The 27,837-nt window shown below is 38.6% G+C and overlaps 1 protein-coding gene across 11 annotated transcripts in view; it reads left to right on the plus strand.

The window, feature by feature from the left end:
• CTNND2 (catenin delta 2) overlaps positions 1 to 27,837 on the plus strand; it is a 655,093-nt gene that overhangs the window by 558,259 nt on the left and 68,997 nt on the right. For all 11 annotated transcript variants that reach the window (XR_005604669.1, XM_039571875.1, XM_039571842.1 and 8 more), the window contains 4 exons: positions 1,446 to 1,563; positions 4,581 to 4,766; positions 14,513 to 14,686; positions 26,723 to 26,873. Coding sequence is in view for 10 of the 11 variants with exons in the window: in XM_039571875.1 (XP_039427809.1) it covers positions 1,446 to 1,563; positions 4,581 to 4,766; positions 14,513 to 14,686; positions 26,723 to 26,873 (629 nt within the window). In the remaining variant the exon portion in view is untranslated. The remainder of the gene's footprint in view (positions 1 to 1,445; positions 1,564 to 4,580; positions 4,767 to 14,512; positions 14,687 to 26,722; positions 26,874 to 27,837) is intronic.

Below are 27,837 nucleotides of genomic sequence, written 5' to 3' on the forward strand. Positions count from 1 at the left end.
GGGCCAGTTTGTGTGTGGGAGAGCAGCACTAATTAGGACTGTGCAGGGATGCAAGTATAGATGGTAAATCATGTATGTTTAGGGGGTAGAGTCAGTTAGGAGCCTGCATTGGAGGGGCTGGGGGATTGTACAGTTATAAGACTCTTCGTTGCTTTGGGGGAATGGAAATGCTTTTTTTTTTTTAGATAATAAGGAGGCAGAATAGGATGAAGTAGGTGGAGCAGAGAAAGAATTGAAAGGAAACCTATCCCTCTCATCTTCCTCCATCTGAAATTCTTTCCACCCCCCCCCCCACCCCTCTCCCAGATTCCTGTTCTTTTTCCATCTTTAATGCAATGGTCATTGAAAATGGCATAAAAGATAGAAAGTGCCTTGCCTTCTTCCAAAATTCAAGGGCCAGTGTCCTCCCTTCCATTTCCACACATTGGTATTAAATACATCGGTCTTGGTGTGTGTGTTCTTTTACGTTCTTTCTTTGTATAAACTTCACTAGTGGGGAGAGAAGAGCTACAGGTGAGCCACCTCAGCAAAGGGTTGTCTTCCCCTACTGAAGGAGGCTATGTGAAAAGTTTTATCCCATTCTTGAGATTGCTAATTCACCCATTTCCAAATCAAACCTGCTATGCAAATTTGAATGCAGTTTTTCCCTGGGAGAATTGATATTAGCAAATATAGATTGTTTGTATATGCTCATTCATACATATTTGTTTCTTTGTGTATCAATACTTGGAACTTTATGACACATTGTGTTATGCAGTAAATTTTGGTTTAATTTGATTTATATAAATGTGTTCAGAAAGCCCTCTGGCCCCGTCTAAGGACCACAAGTATTACAATATTATTAGAGTAATCCGAGGCCTTAAGTTTTGCAATGTAAAAGAACTTATAACTACATAAAGAGAAGATTGGGGCATTAATGTTCCCTCAAAATGAAAGAGAAAAGGAAACATGTAAAATGAGAAGCAAGCAACAGCAGGTGTTTTATATTATGCTTTGATAATATTTTTCTCTCAGGTCAGGAGCTCTGACTACTGGGCTCTTCAATTCCTAAGAGATATATTTGGCAAAACCTCTAGACTTTTTAAGTCCTGATTTGTATGCACATATGTACATTTTAAAAATGCTTTCAAGAAAGAAAGGAAGGAAGGAAGGATTATCAGCCCTTCTCCAAATTTTAGTGGGCCATGAGTCTCCCCATGCAGGTGGGCGCATGCTGCTTGGCTGCTCAGCCCCATCCTGTGGAGGACCTGGTGTCTTCCATTTGTTTCCCTTTGCGTTACATTTCCTGAGCTCATTTGCAGCTGTCTCCATTATTCACAGCTCTGAACTGATGAAAGGAGGAAAGGAAACATGTGCTTTATCTGTGTGTGAACTGTGAGAATTGTTTCAGGAGGGGCAGTGGGCAGGGAGCTGTGGAGATAGTGACCCTTGCTGTTGCCTTGCAGGAATGTCAGCTCTGCTGGAGAGGAGGCCCGCAGAAGAATGAGGGAGTGTGATGGCCTGACAGATGCATTGCTGTATGTGATCCAGTCTGCTCTGGGGAGCAGTGAAATTGATAGTAAGGTTTGTCATCTTTGTCTTTTCAGTTGCAAATCCAGGTATTCAGGGTATATGGGGGCTATAAAGAGACAGCTCTTTCATGATTTTTTTTTTTTTTAATGAATTGTGAGGAATGTCTTAGCAAAGCATAATTTAGCCCATCTTTTCCCTTTTTTTCTGCTGAGCTGTTTATTTTAGTGTGCTAAGCATTGTAGTTGTGTCTACGTATGTAGTGTGCACAGGTAAGCATGTCATCCTCTCAATTGAATCATTGAAGTAGAAAATATGATACTGAGTTAAGAAGAGCAAGTATACTCCATGTAAAGTTCCTTACATTGCTCTGCCAGTTTTACCTTAAAATTGATTTTCAGTACCCAGTAGGAGAGCTAATAAGAGTGAGGTAGGCTTAGAAGGCAAACAAGCAAAAAAAAATTGGGCAATTAATAGGCAGTTTTGCAGTAAAACCAACATTATTTCTTCTTTGAAGAGGATCAATGAATGCTTTCAATAACAACTGTGTTAAGATGCCTCATTATGTCAACTTTACTTCTCTTAAAATACTGGGATATGAACAAGCTTCTACAGAGGTGAAAGGCACTCCCTAATTAAAAAGACTCCAAGCATTTACAAATTGAAGATTTGTAATGCATTAAAGTATTCCAGAGAAGAAGAAAAAGGCCAGTTTCTTTTGCTTTCAGTATACAGTGCTAAATTAATTACAGTTGCTGCTCTAGGGCAACCTTGGTCCATTTCCTCCAGGAGAGCAGCCTTTTATGCAGCAAGGTTTTAAAGCCCACTGGGTTTGTATTTCCAAATAATACTTCACAGAATTGTCCGTGGACCCCCATGGGTTTATAGATTTGAGAGGAATAATCTCCAGGAGTCTCTGTTCACTACCTGAATCAAATAGGTGAAATTTGCCTGGGAATTCAGGGGATGGAGAGAGGAATTAAGAGAGGTTCAGAGCATGAGGTGCAGGGCTAACAGCATGGCTTTGTCTTTCTTAAAAAGAAACCAAAAAAGAAAAAAAAACAGAAAAAACTCAAAACACTCCAAAAAATCCCACAACCTATTAGCCTGTAATCAATTTTCCATTAATAGAAGTTTAGTAGAGAGATGCTCAGAGGACACCCACCACAAGGCAGGCACCCACCTGGCAGCAGGGTTTGGGCAAACTTGGCTGTTGCCAGCCCCCACTACCCCACCCAGACACATTCTGCAGAGCAGCCCCCAAACACAGGGGTGGTTTTGACTTCATTAGCTTCAGAGTAGGTTAAAAATAGCTAGAGTAGAAAAACTAGTGAACTTGTACTTAGCCCCCTTATGATGAAACTGAAAATAGCATAAGGAATACAAGGATCCTCGAAAGTCAAGGAGGAGTGAAGTCTGTCCAGCTGTGTGGTTAGAACAAGCTTTCTTGGTTTGTAGGAGTTCACCTTAGCAGAGAAGGTGTTGGTAGCATTTGAGCCTTGGAAGTTTGCTTATCAGTTTTTAGTTTAAGGTAACATTGTCCTTGTGATGGACTCAGCTTATGTTTTCCACAAAATGAGAATTTTAAATGCAAAAACTAGGATTTGTGAAAAAGAAAATTAAAGTTTAGCATCCTAATCAACGAATAGAAATCTTCAACTTCAGCATACTATATCAAAAGTGAATAAAATTCATGTACAATAATGTTAAAAAAAAAACCAAAGAGGCAGCAAATTTTAAAAAATACTTATGGTCACTGTAATGTTTGCAAAGCTTTCGGCTATGAAAGGTGCACTAAGAGCACTTTCTAGACGCAGACACACACATGCATATGTATTTCTACATGTGTTTATATATTTGGCAGAAATTTCAAATTAGTACAAGTGTATTGCAAAATTGTGACATTTCATCTATGTTAAAAAACAGTAAATAAATATTCCCATGTCGATTAATCTGAGTTTGAGACCGCCTCTGGAACTTTGTGTCATCACAAAAAACATGTGCTGAATGCTTACCTGGCAGAAGCTCCTGCAGTACATGAAAGTAAACGAAGCCCCATCTGTTTGCCTCACTGGTGAATATGGCAGAATACGACAGAGCTGAAAGCCTCACAGTCATTCCATTCTGGGTTAATGGAGCAAAAGAGCTGGGATGTAGTGGCCATTGCTTTTTATCTCCATGGAGCATTAGAAACAGTTGAAATAAATATACATAGATAGAGAATGGCTTTTTTAACCATGCTTTCCTTGTGTGCAGAAAATTAAGCTCATATCCTTCTTATTAGGGATAATCAAACCAAATTGAACCAACTAAATGAGTAGGTTTCATGTCTAAACTGAACTTCTTTTAGACTTGCAGAAATTAGGTTGAATTGCAAGTGAATTTGTCTCCACTGGGTCTCATCCATTTGCGGGTTCCTGCTTGCATCTTCTGCAGAAGGCACAGCCTATTAGGGGGAAAAATGGATGAAAGGGAAGGGCTGCACGCAAGGTATCTGTCTGCAGCCTGGCTAGAAACAGTAAAAGCAGCAAGACATATTTCTAGTCTGGGACTGGAGAAACATCATCTGTTCATGCTACAAGTACTTGTGAAATGGAACTCAGATCCCAATTTTATGGTAATTTACATAGAATTTTTGCCAGAAAAAATGGTTATTTCTGGTTTTAAAAGGACAAAACCCAGAATCTATTGCCATTTTCTGTTTGTAGCATTTTCTATTCACTGAGGTGGGAGTTTGCTGACATTCAGAGTGTTCTGGTTCTCTTGATCACTTTTTACCTTGACATCTGTTTCACATGGGGCTCCAATGTGAAATTCAGAATGACAGTAAAAAAACTCCCAGAAAAGTATTGTCCAGACTACTGATTTGTTACCATGAAAATTTCTGAATCTCTTAAGCTGTGATTACCTGGGGAGCACTCAGAAATGTGCACATAAGAACTGTGCTGGGAAAATGCATGTGCAAAGATAGATGAAATTCCTTCTGCTTTATATTCAGAGTGAGCAAGGGGAAGCTTTTAATATTTTTCTGGTTTTGTTTTCTGTATTTTTCTTTTTGTCATACTTTTCAGACCGTTGAAAACTGTGTGTGCATTTTGAGGAACCTCTCATACAGGCTAGCTGCAGAAACATCTCAGGGACAGCAGATGGGAACAGATGAACTTGATGGATTACTCTGTGGTGATGCCAATGGAAAAGATGCAGAGAGTTCAGGGTGCTGGGGGAAGAAGAAGAAGAAAAAGAAATCACAAGATCAGGTAATGAAAGTTATTTACAGCTGTGTTGTTGCGAGTAGTTGAAGTGCCCATCATTTAAAAGATAAATAATTAACGCACCGTATTAGAAATTAAATGCATGACGCAGAATATATAAAACTGTTGCCCTTGTTAATTAGCTGAGAGCTTAAAGCAGAATATATGTTGGAGTAATGAAATATGTTTGCTTGAGAAAGTTGTACATTATGTGGTGCACCTGGAAACTGTAGCCATGGGTACACTGTGAATGCCTTAAATACCGTAAAATGCTCTTCGAAAGGAAGCATTTCTAATGAAAAGTGTGATCTGCATATGCTTTACACTGTGCTTCCACAGAGCCACATGTGTGTAGAAGGGCTTTGATGCAAACAAACATCAGGCTTATATATATACACTTGCTTGCTTCGTAGTCTTACACTGTGCCTCTACATGTTGAGAAAAAACTGTACAGGGCTGAATCGAGTAATATGAGTGAATGTTTAAAAAGCATTCATATTTTGATATATTTAATGCTGTTACCAAAGAAAAATTGAAAAGCAAAGTCTTGATTGCTTCCTCAAGTTATTTGAAAGGTTTTAATTTTGGGTGGGTTGATTTTTAAAGTGTATTTATCGCCTTTTTTATCCCATTAAGAACTTATGATTTGGAGAATACTGACAATTATATTGCTGAGAAGGACACCGTTGCATCAGTACACACAGTAAATAGCAATAACAATGGCTACTGATTTATGGGCTTTTTCAGACAGCCTGTGCTGGCAGCAGTAAGTTTTCACCTCTTCCTACACTTAGTCATATTTTTGCATTGTAGTTTATTTCTGTTTCAGATTGCTCAAAGAGAATATTTATTTGAGTAAGAAATTAAGTGCACAAGGTATTTGAATAAATTATGTAAATCAGTACTGAAAATACTCCTGAGTTCATAAAGTCAAACTGTGTTAATGTGGAAAAGTTACAGCAACATTACTAAGCTAAAAGTTGGATACTGAAAAATGCAGCACTCATGACTAGTAAGACTTTAATTTCACCTACTCTTGTGGTTAAACACCCTATCATCAGATAACTTGAGTTTATTGTGGCCTTTTGCTGGGATTCCTGTATTAGGCTACAGTGAGATTAAAAGTGTCAAAGCAAACTAATTTTACCCCATAAAGTAGTCATCATCCCTGTTACTGAATTAACAGTTCTCACACACTGTGCTTGCAGTTATTCAAAGTGCAGGAGCAAAAAATAGCATGTCTGGATATGAATGCGTCACACTGCAACTTGGCTTGCTCTTTGATGCTTTGTTTACTAACACATGCACACACACTCACTAACTGAAGTCTTTTTTAAGTCTTCCTCTTACATTTTTTCTGTGACTTTTGGATCTCAGATTCATACTTTTAACTGTACTGTTGACTCTTTAAATATTCCCATAGGGCTTCTTTGTACTTTAATGGTTCCCTAAAAAGCATTTTTTTGCTCCTCCAGGACAAGGAACTGAACTCTTTTGGCTGACTACCTTTACAATGTACATGCTTTTGCCTGCTCTTAGATATTTTTTGTCTGTTTCTATGAGTGCTCATTATCAGCTTGTTGTATGTTAAAGATCTCCTCAGAGCCATTTGTGTTTGCCTAATGGAAGAGTTTTATATAGTTTTTTAAATCCAAAGAATAATAAAACTACACACATATTTTCAGGTTTATGATCACTAGGCTTTTCTGTGGCAAGGACATAAATTTACTCTTTCCAGAACTGATTCTGTTGTGCACAGGACTGCTTTGCATTACAAGTATTAGAAACATTTTTCTAATGATGTTTCTTTCTTTCATCTAATTTCCTTTACATCCTACTTCGTCTTGCCATATGCAGGTTCTCACATGTGGATATTACTCAGTTCAGGAATTTTAAGGGAGCCTTGGGAGCCTTCTGCATGTTATTTTTACCCCATAATCCTCGACTGTTGAACATACCAAATGATTTGAAGTATACTATCAAATTAATATATTATCAAGTTTACTAGAGTGCCACTAAAAACAATAAAAACAGTAGCAGCAAGATCACCATCCCAGAAACAGTTGTCCCAAGTTACCCTCCAAAATTGAAAAGAAAAACACTATTTTTCATGTAATCACATTTATATTAATAGCATAAAGTAACTGAAACTGTGATAAGGGTAAATGTAATTTTTTGTCCATTTATTTTGCAAAAATAAGTACAGAAGTATGTTCAGAGGCACTTGTCCAGTGTGGACACAATTGTCGAACTGTGTAAAAAGACATGTTCTTTCTGCTTCTTTGTCTCTGTGGTTCCTTTAATACTTGAGAGGTTTATATTTTCAGGCAAAGCACAGGGCACGGCCACATCTGTCACTTGTGACACCTCAGTACAGGGGAGTAGTATCCAGTCTGTGATTGCTACATTTCACATCCCCAGAAAATACGTGTATAGATATTTTTCCTTTCTTTGGCAGTGCATGGGGTTTTTGAATAACAAAATTGCTGTTTCAGTCTTCCTTGGAGGATAAGATTTACAAAACAGCGTGGAGAAAAAAATGTTCGTATCTTAGTGAATGCAATTTTGAAATTTTCCTGTTACATTATTGCTGTAACTTAGTTTCTTCATTAGTATGTGTATTTTCTTGAACTCCATTTATGCATTTATGAGGTAGTCTTTAATTTTTGGATAAAAGTGTTAGTAAAAAAAGTAGTAGCATAACTACTATAGTTGCAAAAGAAAAACAGATGTATCACTTTAGACAAAGGATGTGAATGAAGCTGCAGTTTTCCATACTTAAAAAAAAAATCTTTACAGAGCTGGGGAGTTTGTTTCTTAAACCATAAAACAGGAGAAACTTGATATTAAAGTCACTTTCTCATGGGTTTTCTCTATAATGAAAGTAGAAGTTAATTTCTTTGTTTTATGATTTAGGAAGCAAGTATCCCAGTTTTTCTAGATTAAGTTTCTGTTGTAGTCACATGTAAGTTACTTGAAGGGAAGAACAGAATTGGGTGGTAGTATAAAATGTGGCTTCTTTCAAAGGCCTTTCAAGAACAAACTGGAATTTATTTTTTATTAATGATATCAGTTGTCTATACCAATGCAAATTCTGTATGTCTTGAAATCAAATAAGAGATGTGTCTTTGTTCAGATCATAGGTTTAATGACACCTTTCAAATTATTTTGCTTAAGGAGTTCCCTTCGGATCACAGGAAACAAATGTTCTCCTCATTTCAGATAAAGGTGGGTGGTGTTAAAAGAGCCCACAATCATTTCACCAGAGCTGAGAGAGGTTCCTGAGGCATCTGCTTTGTCACACATATTGAATGTTAGAAGAGGCCCAAACCTTCTGAAGGTTTGTGATAAAATCTAAGTATAGCACTGGTTTTATCTATGGAAACACAGAAAGCGAAACTTCTGTTAAGGCCTCAGGAAAGATAAATGAGACTCACCTGACTTCTGTCTCAAACCTCTAGGGCTGTAATTCTCTTCTGTCAGCTGTGTTTGTTAGTTTTTCTCTGCTGTTTACCTGTGATCAGCTGGTACTGAACCCTCACCCCAATAAGCTCTCCAGCCACAGAGCCCTTCATCTCCGACTAAGACCTTGTAGACATCAACCTCTCTGCCTTCAGATGGAAACTGATCCTCCCACTGCTGAAAATGTTGTTGTTCATGCTGCTGGCATGCTCACTGCTACCAACAGGTTTATTCTTTGAGCTGTACAAGAAACAAGGATTATGACAGAAAGCAGTTAGGGCAAATCAGGTGTATGGTCCAATTTCAGTAAAAAAATGCCAGGGAGTTGTCATTAAGCCTTATTTTATTTCTTGTTATGCAGCCCATTATGTATACATGTGGCACTATTTCATTTCTTTTCCTTTCTTCCCTAAGAAAAACAGGTTGACTTCTTGGCTTCATGCTCCTCTCAAGTTCCCCATCTGTGATCATTCTTGTCAAACCAGAATCTAGCCCCAAAGTCTATTTTTTGATTGGAAATGACACTTCTGAAATGAGCCTGACCTTCTTTTTCACCTTCTGTCAGGAGCCTTAAGGTATAACAGCAACATTTCAAGTTATATATCATTAAGAATTGACTGCCACACCTCTTTAGCATGCTTGCTAAATGGCCTATAAATTCTTCTGTGTAGGTGAAATAACAGGTTTAAGGCCATAATATTTCAAAAAGCATAAAAAATAAACCTGCCAGATATGTCTTTTCATGTGGTGAGACCACTGCTTTACCAAGCATTCTTCAATACTCTACCAAGCCACACCAAGCTAATAATAAGCACAGAAACAGAGAAATGCTGGTGGCTCCTGGGTTTAACCAATAATTTGAACTGAGATGAGGGATGAAGGGCTGTGTTGCCAATATGTCCTTGCTCAGAAAGAATATTATTTCCACTTGTTGCTTCCTTGTCTTGCACAAGGTGGTTATGCCAGCCTTGAACAGCAAGAATCAACTCTCTTGAGCGATTCCTTACAGAGCTTTTTGAAAACTATTTCTACTTTCCAGCTTGCATATGCAGCATCTCCCCAGATACTCTGTGAGCTACTCAGTGTCACGTATGGCCAATTTGTTTTCAAAGTCAAAACTGCAGGGTTATTAAATGTAATTTATATTTGTCAATTTGTGGAATATACTGCAAAGCCAGTTAGCTTTAGCCTTCTGTGCAGAGGAGAAGGGCATGTAGTGATGTGCCAGGGACTGTTTTTCCTGGGTTTAACTCCATCCTCCTTCATTTGGGAGGGGTCTGGTTTTAAGCAAAGAAAAAATGCACAAACTGAATTAATATTTTTTTTCTTAGATAAAATAATATTATAAAGTTGAATAAAGGCATTGACAACTGTTTTAAGAGTGTAATGTATAATCTAAAGTACAATTTAGATTTGTTAATATCTGAGATTAATTATAACGATTCAATACATTGAAATGTTCTGAAAGCATTTCAAACACCTTTCCTATAATTGTAAATGTTGTTGCATCAAACTGGGAATGGTACCATTATTTATGCAATGAGCTCTGCTCTCTCTCACCATGCTCCTGTAGTCTCTGTGTCAGTTGACACCTGCATTTATATTCACCACCTTTATTTAGGCCTGGATGTCTAAACTGAAGTTTCACTTGATGTAAATAGTAGTATTCCTTCCTCCTGTGTATCAGCTGCATGGATTCCCATCATCCCTGAAATAAAGCTCTGTAACTTTGGTGAATTTTTGTTGCTGAATTTTCAATTTCTGCCCTTGACAGCATTGGCCAATGCACCTCTTGGACAAAGGTGTCCAAAAGAGGATTTTGGACTGTCTTGGGACAGCTGGCAGGGACTGTCACAGCCACTAAGACATGCAGGATGAGATACTAGTGTCTTCTTAGCGGGCCTGTTAGTTTAAAAGTCTTTGGCATTTCAAAAGTGGTTTTAGTGAGCACTTTGTAATTGCTCATATGAATTTTGTCACTTCTGCTTCAAGTGTTGTCAGACAATCTCAAATGTCTAGGATCATTGGGGAGAGGTCTGGGCAGTTTTAGACATTGCTGGAGTTTGCTTTAATTTTTTCCTAGATTTTCTTTTGTTAGTAGTGGTATTTTGTGCAGACTGGGGGAAAGGAAGTATTCATATGTAATAAATTAAAATAAAACACTGTTGTATTGTTATCACGGGAAAACCTACTGTCCTGTGATATCTATTTAAAAGCAAACCCTACCAATTTGAAGTTGATAGCAAACCCCAAAATTTGCAGAGTGTTCTTCTCTTACTGAGTTGAAGCCTTCCCAGGTATTCAGTACAATTGCACTATAAATATGTACTTACTTTCATTAAAATGAGAAATGTGGTGATAGATAATCTGTTGTGCGGCACAGGAGAGCATCTCCATGAGTGGTCTTTTTCTCCTCCCAAAGTTCCTTACTAATAGGAAAATTGGGAAATTTTATTAGAGTACTCTTACTATCAAAAGTCTGTTTTTCTTAAAAGATCTTGGTATTTGGCTTTTTATTTTTCTTGACTTTCATCCTTTCTTTGCACTAGTCTCAGGAAATGAGCGATTTGTATCTCACCCACGTAACAAGCAGTTTGTCAGCTTCAACCACAATATATGTGGGTAATTTCAGCTGAAGGAGGGAAGCCTGGAAGGAATATTTGTTTATGACTTTTTTTTTCCCTCCTTGGTATATCTAGGAAGAGTAATCGCATGTTGTCCTCTTTTTCAGAGGCTCCTACTACAGCCCCAGTCTATCTCAAATAGACCTTCCTGATCATTCTTGATGGGCTGCAACAGTACAGTAACTCTTCCACTAATTTACTGGGTAGAGGTGTTTACTGGGTGAGGATGCTGCCTCAGCTCATTAATATTTGGCAGCGCGAACTGCAAAGCAACTTCTGCCATGCCTTAACCACTATTTTAATATGGACTCTAATACCACTTGGGGAAAAACATTTCTATTGCTCAGGCAGTTGATGTTTATGAAATACAAAATAAATGAATGAAGATTGGGCAAATCTCCTTTTCAATAGCTTCTTTGCTTATCTGTGTCAGTTCTACAGGCCCTGCAACAGCTGGGCTGTACAGCTTCAGGCACTGGTCTCAGCTATGCAAAAGACACCAGAAGCTACTAAACCCTACAGCGAAGAGGCTGCCACAGGCACAGCAGGTGTTGTGGTTTAACCCCAGTCAGCAACTAAACCCACACAGCCGCTCGCTCAGTGGGGCGGGGGCGAAGAAGAGTAAAAGTGAGAAAACACATGGGTTGAGATAAAAACAGTTTAATGGGGCCCCACATGCAAGCAGAGCAAAGGAAGGAATTCATTCACCACTTCCCATGGGCAGCCATCCCCAGGAAAGCAGGGCTCCATCACACATAACAGTGATTTGGGTAAACAAACTCCATTGCTCCTAATGTCCTCTCTTCCTTCTTCTTCCCTCAGCTTTATACTCTGAGCATGACACCATGTGGTACAGAATGTCCCCTTGGTCAGCTGGAATCAGCTGTCCTGACTGTATTCCCTCCCAACTCTGTGCATCCCCATTCTCCTTGCTGGTGGGGTAGTGTGAGGAGCAGAAAAGACTGTTGTCAGTACTACTCACCTGTGACTAAAACACCTCTGAGTTATCAACATTGTTTCCAGCAGAAATTCAGAACATGGCCCCATACCAGCTACTGTGACGGTCAATTAACTCTACCCCAGCCAAAACCAGCACGGCGTGGTGGACAGTGACACCCTCCCTGTGCAGCCACTCAGCTGCTCTGGGCACACACAGCGCATCTGAAGAGCAGTGCAGGACACTTTCCAGGGTCACTGAATTTCCTGTGCCTTCACTGTGCTTGCATGCATGGTAGCAAAGATTTTCATTATTGTTGCACGGACTCTGGGGCATCACAGTGTCTTGAGAAAAAGGTCTTCCCTCACAGCTGGTGATAAATCAATGCAATCATACTAAAAGTGAGTTGCAAGAAGGGCAGGGAAATGCAGTAATTTGTCTCCTTTTTTTTGATGTTTTCTCATTACTGGGCAGAATGGCAAAACAGCATTAAATATTAATTTATCTGCTAGATCACTTCTAGTGCTTTATATGTACCAGCACAGCATGAGCATGTATATAGGGCTCTATTTATATCAGCTGATTTTTAGTAGTCCTTGGGATCATAAGAGTGTAAATAGCTGAGCATAAAAAAACTGAGAAATTATACCCCCACATTGGCATTTACCCGCTCGTATGGGTAGATCTTATACATTTGATGCATTTAAGGTACTTTGTCCTTGAAATAATACAGTAAATACCTTGTGCAAACACTCTTCAGTTCCATAATGCATGATTTGTGCAAGTTGGAATGAGACAAGTGAAGACCTGAATTGTTGCCCTTGGACATCACAAGTCATTCATTAGTGAACTTACTAAGGTACAAAGCATAAACCTGGTGTGAGGTCAGATTTGACCTGTAAGATATGTCTCTCATTTGTTTTCAAAAAAAATCTGACAGTGTGAATGATTGAATTCTGAGAGTTAAAATAAGAAGCAGGCTTTAATGTATTTTTTATGAGCTGAAAAGAGCTCATTTCTGGCAAGGCTGGTGATTTATAAGGAGGAAAAAGGAGAACTGAGTCACATGCAGTGAGAACAATCTATTGGTTTAAAGGCAGAAATGTATTAAACATTTCAAAGGCACAGCCCTATAATAGTGTCATTTGAAGGCATTGTTTCTCCAGAAGGCATTTGTCCTCTAGTTTCTCAGCCATCACTGGGTATTGCTATGCCAGTTCCTTTAAACTATGGTAAGATTTGTCCACCATAGTGAGTTTCATGTCTGAGCAGCTTTCTGGTTTTCAGTAGCTGCTCATGTCTATTAAATGGTCCCTCTAGCTTTCCACTTTGGTGTTTGTTCTGCTTTAATTTAGAAAAAAATAATGGTTTTCATTCTAAGGTAGTAATCACACAAAACCTTGTTGAAATTGAGTTAGTTGTTACTAGGGAAGACTTGATTGATCGTCCCTTAGAATACATGTATTTTATTTTTAAGGTTAGTGTAAGTAAAATTATGATTGATACTTCCTGAAAACTAGAGATTCTAGGTCTTTCCCGGTGCAAGTATTATTGTGCACTCATAACTAGTTAAATTAACTGTTGCAGATTTAAACCAGGAGTTAATTTGACTTACACTATGTAGTAGATGTTTAATGTTTGGTACAGATTTTTTTAATTTATATAGACACAGTAATCTCTAACCCAAGGCACTAAAAGGTTTACTTTTTATTTTAATATACAATGTGAACGTGTCAGAGGTGTTAGAAAAGATATTTTATAAAAAAGTTAAGCCTTGTTCCTAGCAGTGGCACTAATGCCATGGATTGTTTAAATCCCTTTATCTGTACAAAACAAAACAAAATATACAAAATATATAAGTAGATTCCCATTTAAAATTTTATTTAAAGTGCATTCCACTTTTGTTTAAAAGGCAAAAAGAAAGTCTGTATTTTCCTTTGAGATGTTTCATATGTAGGTGCAAGTGTTGTGTGCTCCACTGGAGAGGAGAATCCCTGTCCTCCTGGAATAAAGTATTTATTTCTGGTAAGAGTGGGCTTTGTGCAGTAACCTACCCTTTGTCCAGGTTTAAATATTGCACATGTTGGATATCAGACTTGTGTTGTTTTTCATGGCAAAACTCTGTATGTGATGAGAGGAACTGTGTGTGTTGTGAGAGCTGGTTCTACCAATGGCACTGGAGTCTCAGACTACACAGCTGGCTGGCTGGTAGAATACCTACTGCACTCACATTGTGAGAAACCAGAAGTTGGGCAATTGAGGAAGACTTGTCACACTTGTGCCTTTCATGGGATGGAGGGCTTATGGCCTTGAATGATTTAGTTTTCTATAGTAGCATTCATTGTTGTTTTTCCTCTCATGAGAAGAGAGAATGTGGAGAACTGAGCAGGATGTGAAAAGATAATCTCTTCTCCCCATGCAAGTTCTAGATTTGCCTCTTAAGATACGTTCATTGGGCTTCTGTTCCCACAGAAAAAAATACATGCAGTGAAAAGTGGTTTTGTTATGTCAGCTAGCTAAAACATTGGGATTTCTGCCAATCTTATAGTTTGTCTATAAGGAATGTTGAGTAGGAAATTTGGTTCCTCTACAAAGAATCACGATGTGCAAAAATTGAGAACATCTGTTTATGGGCAGATGCCTTCATAGATGTTACAGTTTCAACTGAGGCAATTCTCAAGCGTATTTCACTGCTCCTTGCTGACAATCTGATTTGTGCTTTCCAACAGTGGGATGGCGTAGGACCTCTCCCAGACTGTGCAGAACCACCCAAAGGAATCCAGATGCTGTGGCACCCTTCAATAGTCAAACCCTACCTCACACTTCTTTCTGAGTGCTCCAATCCAGACACGCTGGAGGGGGCAGCAGGGGCACTGCAGAACTTGGCTGCTGGGAGTTGGAAGGTAGGAATATTAACCCAATATGTATTCCCTCTTCAGTTCTGAAACAACCCTACAGCTGACAGCAAGTTGGTGATATAAATGTATGTAATTGCTTCTGGTAGTGGAATAACCTTCTGTTTTTGTAAAACTATCTGCAGTCAAATTTGAGGTAGTATTTCAAGTCCTAGGTAGTCATATCACAGCAAATGTCAGCATACAGCAGCAAAGATTACATCAGTCATGTCAAGTATGAAAAATTGCCACTGAAAACCAATATCCAAATGAGGAGAACCAGTTCTTTATGAACCTGGGTGACAGAGCCATAAAAAATGAGCCAAAAATGCCACCACGGGCAATCAAATGAAACCATATTGTTTTGTCACTGCAGAAACTGGTTGACATTCAGTCCCTGAGGAGAAGCCAGGGCACAGCAGAGCAAAGCATAAATGATATGACACCAAAACAAGTAATCTTAGCATCTACTTTTTTTTTAAAAATAAGAAATTATTAAAATACATCCACAAGATGATTAAATATATCCAATGAGTGAGGAAATGTGCAATCAATTATTCCAGCTAAATCTACTTTTCAGTTATAGTCAAAAGATCCATTTTTCTTTCATGTATTAGTTGCAGTAAGTTGAATGAAAAATTTAAGAAAATACTTAAACATTTAGAACAGATCAGTAAAATTCAAGATAACATTGAACTTTGTTTACATTTTAGGGAAACTTTCCTGGTGGTAAACTGGTTTAATTGGGTTAAAGTACTAACTGTCTAAATCTATGGTGTAACTATAACGCATTGATTTTAAATTAACTTTCAGCAGGAATATTTGTCATTTACAACGAAAACAGTCATGTATGGGGAAATGCACTGATCAAAGTTATGTCTCAGAAAGTATCCTGTTGGGTTTTAAGTGGTTGGGCATTCCTGTGATATCATGTATGTGATATGTAAACACCAATTAATTTAGGCATTCATTTTGAAATGTTAGCACTGACACTAGGAAATTGTTTTCTTTTTCCCATAAAGTTTTGTTGGAAGTTGGGTTGGCACATTCACTAGGTCTTTCAAGGCATATGATGTTTTGTTTGGTTTTTTTATAATTGTGTTCCACCACATTTATAAAATATCTTTGACTGTTGCATTCAGTAAATGTAAAATGATTTAACAAAATATCTGTTCAGTGGTTTTTGTCCTATGTAAACACTGTGCCTAAAAAATCATTATGGTTTTATTATTCTCGTGTTGTAGACTGCTTCAGATGGTGTAATCCTGGCAAAGAAACGCAATAAATGTGTTCTATCCATCTGGGAATGGGTGTAGCCCTGGTCCAAATGAGAAAATAATGCATGCATGTTTGCCAGGACTAACAGAAGTGGTAAAATCCAAGTGGTGTTCCTTCTCCCATTTCTAATAAATCTGTATACCTGTCATCCTTTAGTTGGCAGAAGTGTACAGGGAGAGGAAGGAAGGCTTTGGAGCTCTTTGGCGAGTGCTGGCTTAGAAAAACTGTTTTGGACTTTAATACTATCTATGCTGATACCATGGGAAAAGCTGAGTTGTTCTCATATTGCTCTATTTTTCTAAAGATTCACCAATTCTATTACAAGGGATGTGCAGACACAGAATGAATATCCTTAATTTCACATGTCATACTAGCCATTTTTGTGAGGGAAGTAATCCTCTTTGGGGATTACATAAGCATTGATGTTTCCACCTTTTGACCTCTCCTTTCCATTGCTGCAGCCCAGATATAAAATGACTGAAATAAAAGATAGAAAACTCTTAAAAGAAGAGGTCATTTCTAGGGAGATTTAAATTTTTTTAGTTCCTCCAACAAACAGTAATTGTATAAAGAATGGAATTTTTTTTTTTTTACTTTAATTCTTTTAAGAAGAACTTCATGATGGACTGAGAGAAGAGCAAACTGTATAAAGATAAGTAATGCTGCTATTAATATTAATAGCAATAGCGGTTGTGGGCTTTTTCCAATGAGCATTATTTTAATGCCAGAAGAATCACAGACTGTATGAGGCACCCAGCATACTGGGCATGCTGACACACTGCTGAAGATACATCTCTTCTGGAAGAAAATACTGTGCAGTTGATACACTTGTATAATTCCTTCCTAGCTGTTTCACCGTCTTGGTGCCTGTGGTACAAAGCTGTCTAATCCACTTGGGTGGCCAAGAGGTAATATTTTTAACACAGGCAGTGCTTAGCCGGTGCTATTACGGAGAGAAAATGAGCAGATAAAAGGAAGTCTGAGTAATTTTTAAAAAATAAAAAGTTGTGTAGGGGATTTAGATAAATGTCTGCAACTGGAATTAACAGGCGATATGTGTCTAAATCCGCTAGACTACTTTGGAGAATTTCAGGCACAAAAAGAAAGCAGTAGTATGTAGCTTTAAGGATTAATAGCTCAGAAAGGCTGAAAGTTTTCACTGTTCCAGGGAATATAGTTTCTCAGTGATACATACACATAAAATCAACACATGCACACGGTGAAACATAATCTGTAGGACATTTTTAGCACGGCTTCAGTTGCAGGAATTCCTTTTAAAGCTAAATACCAACAAAAGAAAAAAGTGTGACATACTTACATTTACATACAATTTTTCTATGTCAAAATGAAGCACTTTGGACTAAAGTCTTGACATACATTACCCATCTGCAAAGTAAAACTTGGGAGTTTTTTATAGTGACTAATGCAATATTTGGTCAGTGCAATTATTATTAGACCAAGCACAGTCTGTAAAAAATCAGAAAAGGAGCATCTTAGTGACAAATACATTAAGAGATCCAAAGGAAAGTTTATCAGTAAAACAGGACACTGATTTTGAGGTATGAGGAAGAATATCTTCAATGTGAAAATTTAAGCTGGCATAGTTTATGACTGCATATCTTCACTTTGGTGTATATTCTGGTTTTGAAAAAGATAGATAGACAGCTTATATACAAAGTAGAACTCGTTTTGGAAGAGGCTGTTTCACATAAACATGTACATTTGTTCATCTCACTGTTCTGCATCAAGATGTCATCCCATAAGGAGGACACTGGTATTGGAATCTGAAGGAGAAGAACCATCTCTGTAGTGGAAAATTACATGTATGTCCTCAGAGCGATCTCTTTTTTTATTCGTGTGCTTACTTGATGTATCTGTGAAAAATAGGAATGGCCCTTCTGGAGTAATATCTATGGAGACAGCCAAATATGTAAGTCTTTTGGAAAGACTGGGCAAATTAACATTTTCCATATCGCTGCCAGGGTACCACTTTGCTTAAGGTCTAACTGCTGCCTTGCACAGTGACCTGTGACATCAGCAGGAGGTCACTGCATGCTCCCCTCCTGACAGGGTTGGTGGCTGCCATTAGTACACACTCCAAGCACAGTGCTGCTACCTGACAGCAGTGGGGCAGCTTCTCAGCACTGGATCTGCACCCACCTACCACCTTCTGCAGAGCTCTGCTGCTCCCTGGGGCTGGGAGGGTTTCTCTTTTAGAGAAGTCATTGCTTCCCAAAACATTTTATCCCATCGAGTCTTAACCTTGGTAATTTCATGGTATCCTAAACATCCTGCAGACAGAAGGAGCAGCACGTGAAAAGCATGGCCATTGGGTTTGGCTTTGCTTCCTCTCACTGCCACGCTAAGATTTTTTTTTCAAAGAATAGACTTTTTGTAATTGCATTTAATGTGAACTTGAATATTAAAGCTGCTTAGAAATATGAATTAAAAAAACCTAGGGTAACACTTTCCTCATCAATCTTAGCTGGAGTTTCCCCTGAACAAATAAGGTTAGAGACATGCCTTTGGAAGCAGTGCAAACTCTTTATTTCCCATTAGGTATTGACTTTCACTGGGAGCTCTGTTATTTTTCTTTGCCACTTAATTTGTGTTTAACCAAATTGGTGCAAAAATGTAGAATAAAAAAAAGGAGACTTTCTGACTCCCTCAGCTGTATTCTGAAGACAATTGCCTGCTTATTAAGAAATCTCTCCCACTATAACTCTTCAAACCAGAAGTTCTTTCTGCAACCTCATATAATTTTTTATTTTAATGCCTTGGATTGAAAAAATTACATGGTTTAAAATTACAAGAGTCATCTTGTAAAAGATGGTCTTTTTATATGTAGTCTGGCACTAGTACTTTTCCTCAGATGGTGAAAATAAAACTGGCAAGTTCTTTTTAGTTTTCACCTTGGTCAATCGGCTATTAACTCATTAACTCTCCCGAGCCTGTAAAAAGTTATATGCAAAATGTCCTCAAGTTAACAATGTGAAGCATCCAAGGTTATGTCCCTTCTGAATAAAATTACCCTCTCAGGAGGAAAGGAAATATTAGGATATCTGCTTATTACTGTGTCTGTCTGTTATGTATCTGACAGCTGAATTTAGGCTGCTGTCAGTTTGTCTGCCAGACCTCACTGCAGTATTGCCAGACCTGTTGCCCTGAACTCAAAGAATTGCAAAAGAGCCGAGGTTGGCAGGGACCTCTGGAGGTCATCTGGTCCAACCCCCTGCTTAAGCAAGGCCACCTAGAGGCAGTTGCCTAGGACCATGTCCAGATGGTTTTCTGAATGTCTCCAAGGGTGGAGACTCTAGAACTTCTCTGGGCAACCTGTGCAAGTGCTCAGTCCTCCTCACAAGTGAAAAAGCAATTCCTGCTGTTCTGCAAAAGTCCTGTTTCAGTTATCGCCCATTGCCTCTGGTCCTACAATATTACCTTTTCTATTACTTGCAGTTGATAACACAGTGTTGTCACCACAAGTAGCATTTCCTTAGCTTTGTCAAACCCTTAAAAATACCTTAAAAAACCCTTCATCTGTATGATCCTTCAGAAAAAAAACCAGAAAACTATCATAACTTACATAGGCAATACCTGTCTTTTAAAACCAAGAAACAAGATTTGCTATATTTCTTCTGGCAAGACAATGGCTTACGTTGGAACAGGTAGCACACCTGCTCTGGGCCTTGCTTAGTCCCTTCTGTGCACTCAGTCTTCTGTCTCAGTTACTTTACGGGCTTTATGAACTTCCCTCATCTGCTTTAATGATAGGATGGCCAACTTCCTTTTCTACACTGTTGCTGATACAGGCCAGGATGCCTTTGACCTTCTTGGCCACCTGGGCCCAGCTGGCTCCTGTTCAGTTGCTGTCAACCAGCACCCCCAGGTCCTTTTCTGCTGGGCCATTTTCCGCTGGGCCATTTTCCAGGCAGTGCAGGAGGCATTAGGTGCCTCTGCCTTTTCCTCATCCCCTGTCACTATGTTCCCCCTGCATCCAATACAGGATTGAGAGTCTCCCTAGCCTTCTTTTTGTTGATGCTGTATTTATAGAAACATTTTTGTTGTCTTATATAGTAGTAGCCAGATTAAGTTCTGGCTGGGCTTTGGCCCTTCTGATTTTCTCCCTGAAGCCTCAAAACATCTGTGTAATAGTCCTCCTGAGCTCCCTTCTTCCAAAGGGCAGGTAAAAACTCTCCTTGTCTTTTCCTGAACTCCAGCAAACCTCTTTGTTCAGCCAGGCCAGTGGCCTTCTCCACCAGCTCATCTTTCAACATATAGGGATGATTTGTTCCTGTCAACAACAGAAACAAGCTTTTAAGATTTTCTACTTGAAGACTGTCTAGCCTTCCTGGACTTCTTTGCCCTTCAGTACTGTCTCCCAAGGGACTCTGTGAATCAGTCTCCTACACAGCCCAGAGTTTGGCCTCTGCAAGTCCAAGGTAGCAGTTCTGCTGACCCTCCTCCTTTCTTATCCTTTGGCTCTGTAACGTGAGGAACAAGTGCTGCTCTGTTGAAGTCAGTATCAGTCTCCTGAGACTGTAGCATTCCTTGGCTGGTTTTTCTAGCTCCTGTCCTTTCTGTTCCATGTTTGGTCATGCTCAGCAGGGAATGAGGAGGCTCTTTGGTTAGACAACTGAATATCCCTGCCTTTGATCCCTAATGTACAGGTACAATACCCATGTGAATGGGGTTTTTGGGTCATTGGCCTGATCTCTTGAGATAGGCTCGGTGCTATCTTGGTCTTTGTTCCTTAGACAAGCAACTGCATTTATTTTGTTAATTGCATGCTAGAGAAATCTGACTCATGGGAGCAAGAGCTCCATTAAGTAAATTATTAGATAAAGAAACTAAAAACATAAAAGGAACCAATTTAGACACAAGGTCAGTGCAGCTGCTTCAAAGAGTAGTATGAGTAAGAGTTTCAAGCTCCTTACCATCCAGACACTTGAAGATAATGAGTAATTATTTTCTAAAGCAGCAGACGTCTAGCTTATCAATCTTCTCTCATCAGGCAAGGACACATAGTGGGTTCCTTGTCAGACTTTTCTGATGACTCCAGTTATTTATGTATTAACCCTTTGGAGTTTCATCAGGCTGTTCCAGGAGAAAGTTTTTTTGCATTAAAGTGAAAAAGCTTATTTTCATTTTCTCCAAAATAGTAATATTATGAATCTTTCTGTGGCAGGATGCAGAAGACCACTTGTAGCATACTATGTAATCAACAAAGGCAGACTTTTTAAATAACCAATGCTTTATTCTGTCAGGAATTCTTACCTGCATAGAAACACCTCATAGATGAGCATCAATTGTTGAGGGAAAATATATTGGCTGTATAGGACAGAAGACAAAATTGGAGGGACAGGACAATATTCAAGAAGCAAGATCTGCTGCTGCAAGCACTTGTATCACGGACATCATGAGGAAATAAGCATGGACATCCGTATGTGAAATGGGAGCACAGTAGCTCATGGTGGCTTCATGCTCAAAGTGATCCCTTACTATAAGCAGTTTGCTTCCCATGAGATGTGTCACTTTTTTCCCAAAGTTTTTTTTTCTTAATTATATAAGTTACAGTGTTCGGAAAACTGATTGTAAAAGTTCTCAGATCATTTTGGATATGCAGTACCTACTTGTACTGCAGAACAAGAATGATGAGATGCAAGGGCAGTTCCTTATCAGTTTTACCTTCCTGTTTACGATAACTTCTGTTAACACTGTTTTCTTTTTCTCTCATTTATTTATTTAACTTTGTATCTTTACCCACTGGATTTTTTTCTTTCTCTTTAAGCTTGACTAAGGTTGTGGAGCAAGACAAGAGTAACCAGTTAATACTTTTCTCTTGTCCTGACGCAAAGATGTAGAGAACTTGCTGGTAGGCTACCAGATAGGATCATTTCTGAGAACAGAACACTGCAATCAAGGGGCAGAAAGTCCTTGGGAACTCTCTGCTCTCTTCAGAAACTGCAGAAAGATGACCAGGATTTCAGAGCTTTGCTCTCTGTCAGGTCACATGACTTCTTAGGGATCCCAATAGAGTTATTTGAGTAAAGTAGATCTGTATTTTTAGAATGTAAAAATACTTTCTTTTTTTCCTGATAGGTATATTACATTGAGTCTGAACAGAGAGGAACATTAATCTTCGACTACTTATTGATCTTTGATTATTCAACATGCAGTTCTCTTCCATGGTCTGCAATTTTACTACTGTTAGCCTGGACTCTTTCTAAACTTTTCCTAGCAGACCTCAAGTCTCTCTAATCTTCCTGGTACTCTTGGTAATTTAGTTTGCTTTGTCATGCCTGGTGCCCTGATTTAGCTTTCATGTTGTAGTTTACGTCTCATCAGTTTCCTTTAATATTCAGTAACCCAACAGTCTTTGGGTCACAGTGTTGAGCTGTACCAATACAGTGATAATTCTAGTCAAAGCTGAAGTATCTGATGAAATATTCTGCAGCTACCTCGGGAACACTGATGTCAATGGCAGGAAAGCAAATCCATTCAAAACGTCAAGTGTTTACAGTTGTTCTTATTTCTTGCATTTTGGGGGTGGGATTTATTTTGGTAGTTTTTTTTCTTTTTCATTTTATGATGGAAATGTCTTCATTGTTCAGTTTGGTCTCCTGTGTTGCTGCTTCATAGGGGGATAAAGAAAACCATATGAAACACTAAAAGGAGTTAACTGACTAAATGCTTTTTAATTTTTCTGAAAAATACAAGTGTTATCTAGATAAATTACTCTTTTCTTGAGTTTCAGCCTCGTATAATCTTAATCCCTAGAGGCATTCATCTCTGATAATAGTCCTTTATAATAATAGCTAGCAAACATAAAAATAATTTTCAGGGTTACTGTATTTTTCTACCTAATTACTGTGATAAAAATAAAAAGGGAACTACTAATGAAAGTGGACATAGAGCTCTACTATGTACCTTCAAAGTGATGTATAGTAGTTATTCCCCCTGAATTCCATTATTGGTGAAGTGTATTCATGCACAGATTGTGGCTCCTGTGCTTGTCTCTGATAATTTAGCCTCAATCTGATGCAACAATAATGATTTTATTTTATTTTTTAGCTGCTTGTTCCCACCAAAGTATTTGCTGTCCCCACAGGAATGCTTTTGCTTTACAAACTGAACAGTTATTTGATCGTTGACACTGCCACTGATTTGTGCAGCAACAGGATGATTAAGTGTATTGGCAGAGTGCCTCATTTACTTACTGATAGGCAACAAACCCTTTGTCTCCTTTCTCTTTTATGATTTTTCATCTCTTTGCTTTTATACTTCACTGAGCTTGTATTAGCAATTGACCCACAATGTGGAAATGCAGGTGCATTCCACAATGGCTTTAGGCAAACAGAAGGATCATCAGTATACACAAGACCGAATCAATTTCTCCATTCTCTGCAAGAATGAAATAGCCTTTTGAGGCATCTCAGTTTGAGCTTTCCTGAAATCCACACGGTGCAGTGTAATTGCTTGCAGAGACTTGTCCTAATTGGCAGCTTAAGGAAAGAGAACCAGACAGTTCATACCACTTTCCACATGGAAAGTTCTCCAGAGATTGTTGAAACGATTAAAAGCATTTCTCTCTTTCTGCCTAAGGTTCATGACTTGAAACAGCAAATGAAATGATAGCAAATCACACATTGAGGAGTCTATGAACATTTCCCAAAGTGGATGACATCCTCTGGAAAAAGACAGCTTGGGAGGGAGAGGAGTACACTGGGGAGAGGAGAGGTTTTGTACATACTTTTCTGTACTTCTCCTCCCATTGTTTTATATGTATGTGTGCATATGTGCATCTGTAAAACATTATATCTGGATCTTTCCCCCGTAAAAGCTTTGGAGCTGTATTTTTTACTGTTGTGATCAAATTAATTGGTTCATTACAGATCCTGAAGGCTTGCATGTCATTTATTCAGAAAGGAGGTTTATATTTTTCATACTGAGCTATTTCAGTCTTTCTCCGACAATGTCTCCTACTCTTCCTAGGGTTAAAAGGAAAACATTCCCTAATTTGTTTCTTTTAAACTTTTGGGTTGGAATGGATGATGAAAATACTACATCCCAAGAAATCTGTTGTAAACCTGGCTTTATGAAACAAGTGCTTGTGTTTCCCTTGGTAGCTGACTGAAAAAAAATCAAAGGAAAACTGTTTACTGAGGTTTTAGTATGGAGGTTTTTAAAACATAGTGTATAATCTAAAGGATCATTTTCGATTCTCTCTGGTATTGAATAGACATAGATAAGCTTTTTTCTCTCAAAACAAACACCCCCACTGATTCCCCATGTAGTCCATTTTGGAGATGCTACATCTGTGATGTGCTTCTGCAATGAACAACAGCATCTTTCAGAACACTCTCAGCTAGCTTGAACTCTCACCTCAACCAGACAGGCTCACTTCTTTCTCAAAATATTCTCACTGCTACCTTGAACTCTCACGCTTGTAATCACAGCAGACACAACAGATGCTTCCCCTGGGAGAGATGTACAAAATACAGCATTTTTTAAGTGCAAAGAAGTATTGCACATTTCCCAGCTGCAGGTGAGAATGCATCTAACTGGCTGGTAAATACATATTTATTAAAGCAGGAAGGTTAGGATGATTTGTTAGTTGTTTTCATAGCATCCTTTATATTGAATATCCCATTACAGTCAAGGTATAGGAAAGAAACTATTTTTCAGAAAATATTTCCTGTTAAACTCATAGATCCTTAAGATCTGATTTAGTTTTTTATCTGATGATCATACTATACACTGGTTCTAGAAAAGAGACTGGAGGAGAGAGCATAAAATAAGATCAACCAAGAGTCCTGCTACCACTTGTCTCCCCTAAACTGTTTGCTTTGCTGCACAAAATGACAGCACATTTACGCTTTAGACACATTTTTGTGCTCAGGGATGCTGAGAACCCCTTGTGCCACTTAACTGACTAGAAAGCTTATCATAACCATTATCACTTTCATCTACAGCGAAGTCCAGCCAACTAGCTTTTGTTATGCATAGTTACTACAGAGGAGAATTAATAAAAAAAAGTTCTTTAAATGCTGGTTTCTTTTCCTTTTTCACAATTTCCCCTGAATTATATGATCTGGAATGAATTGGCACTCCAGACATTGCAGCATTGTAGTTCTTGTCTATCTCCATATCTACTGTTCTTATCATAAATATATATTCTGGTTTTTCCTATTCAGAGCATGTATCTATTATATAAACAGATGCTTTTAAAGTGAGCACTTCAGCTGTGGTAGAGGCCCTATGCAGGGGTTAAGCTTGGTCTGCTGACAGTGAATGTGCTGACCTTTTTTTGTTTTTACTCTGTCTGGCTATGGAGCAATGCTGTTGCAATGTCATTATTCTTTACAGTGAGATGTCTTTGTCAAAAGAGAAGGGCCATCTGGATCAGAAAATCCTAAGGCTTATCATTCTAGTTTCCAAAATATTTTAAATACTTCGAAAGCAAAGGCCTTCCAGAACTTGTCTTCACCTTCCAGGTACAATGGCAAGATAAGCATCCATGCCATAGCACTGTGAAAGGAGGGAGACGCTCTGCTTCAATAATTTCCTTTCAACTGTCAGTACAAGAAGCATGAATGTGAACTTTATGAAAATTCCAGCGAAGAGATCATGAAGTGAAAGGAATGTATGCCTAGGGACGGCGTGTTTTGAAGTGGGCTATGCTGAGGAGACCTGTAAATCCTGCAGGTGTCCAAACATCTTAACTTTGGCAATACCTATATACTTTAAACCCACAAGGGCACAGTTGCTGTGTTGTTTACATGTTTTGCAACTGCTGGAGATAACAGCAGAATGGAAAAGAGGGTAGCAGAGCTGATCTTTCATCCCTTCATGTGCTGGGAACCCCAGGTTGCACAGCACTGGCTGGACCTCCTACTCACAGCACACTGCACAGATCCTTTATTTGCTGGCATGATAATCTTTAGAGCTCCTAAAGGGTTGCTTAGAAGTAAACAACTCTATTCATCATTTCTGCTGTCAAATTAAAAGGATGTTTACATGAGAACATACTGCTCGCTTTGATGCAAAGACAAGGCCATGCCAGTGGTGTCATGACCAGCTGTCAAGTGGGAGATGCCTTCGGGCTTCTCTGATAGAATCAGCCACTGGGTTTATCGTGCAGCCACGTGATAGCTACAGCCAGGCACTGCACAGGCCTGCACCACCCTCAGGTCAGCTCTTGAGGGAATCTCTAACACTTCAGTGTACAATAGTATTCCAGTTAGGATCACTACAGGTGCCAAAACCAGGCATATAGTTGTCCTCAGTTTTCCTTCTGAACAAGTTAACAATCACAAGAGAAATAATAATAGTGTTTTCATGTTTGTAGACTGAATAATTCTTATGGTAACAACAAAGAAATACTCAGACCTCTTGAGCTTGCTTTGTAATACATATTTTGTAGAATAAATGTTGTTGGTTTAGCAGTAAACAAGCATCATTAGGTGTTGCATACAAAACGCTGATGCAAAGTACGTCGTCTGCAGATTTGGGCTGTGAAAATGTAACCGGGTGTGCTGGGATTGAAGTCAATTCATCATTTAATTTCTCCGTCACCATTAAAAAAAATGAGTGCAGATTGCCAAATCAAGTGGTCGCCTAGGATCATCAATGCAATTATTTCCATTCTATTGAGTTTTGCATCCAAATGCTTCTGTTACCCCTTATTCTGTTGTAAGCTCAGCTGCCTCTCTGGCTGTGGTGGATTCCTCACTTTGTTCCCACTCTGTCTCCCTCGTGTCTTTGCAGTGGTCAGTGTACATCCGCGCTGCCGTCCGCAAAGAGAAAGGATTGCCAATACTGGTGGAACTGCTCCGGATAGACAATGACCGGGTGGTTTGTGCAGTCGCTACAGCTTTGCGAAACATGGCCTTAGATGTCAGAAATAAAGAGTTAATAGGTATGTTCTTTCCAAACAATCTATATATACTGTGGGTTTGGGGATTATTTTTTTTTCAGTTCGCGGCAGAATGAGCACAATGAAAACTATTCTCACATTTCTAGAACAATTTCTTTAATTTTTTCTCTAGTGTGTCATATTCAGATTTTATGTGACAGCTTGCTAGTATATATCAAGGAATTGTTAAATTAATTAAACATCATGCAATGTTTCTTGATCTCTCTTTCTGTAATCTCTGTAAGAGAAGCAATGGCTTTGTTCTGCTTCAGCACTTCATTCCTAGGCTGGCAGTAGCACTCGCATCTTCCAGATCAAGGATCTAAGCAGAGCACCTGCTTCTGATCCTCAGATTACCTATTCCAAGTAACTTTGGAGTCATGAAATACAAAGTTATAAAAATTTTAAGATGGTTACAGGAATTTACTGGACAGATTAGTAGCTCCAGCAAGAGAACTGGGAGACTCTTGCTTCACAAACAAATATGCAGTTAAGGAAAAGGACAATAATTTGTGTAATCATTATTGTCTCTGAATTCTGGTCATATGGTAAGCACACATCTTGGGGGATTGGACATTTCTTAATTTAGGCTTTTGGTGGGTTTCTTTAGCTGAAATTCATCTAAACACTGTTGAGCTTTTATTTTCATGTTCTGTCTTTGAAAAATAAGTACTTCCTTGATTTTTAACTATTTCAATTATCGTGACAAAATTATTTCTACTCCTGTACATTAAGACCATATTTTCTGTTAATTTTTCCTAACTTGTTGATTTGTTGTCATTGCAGCATATTTCTTCCCTGCTTTTAATTACAGAATTATACAAACAGATACTGTGATCATAATGTTTATTGTTTGTATCCAGTGCAATCTTAGGGTTAATGCTTCATTACAGCAGCGCTCTGCAAGTTAAAACAAGGCAATCACTCCTCTCATATTGGAAGGAGTGTCTCACTGTACTAATGTTCC

This window comes from Corvus cornix, chromosome 2 (assembly GCF_000738735.6).
Source record: "Corvus cornix cornix isolate S_Up_H32 chromosome 2, ASM73873v5, whole genome shotgun sequence".
NCBI lineage: Eukaryota > Metazoa > Chordata > Aves > Passeriformes > Corvidae > Corvus > Corvus cornix.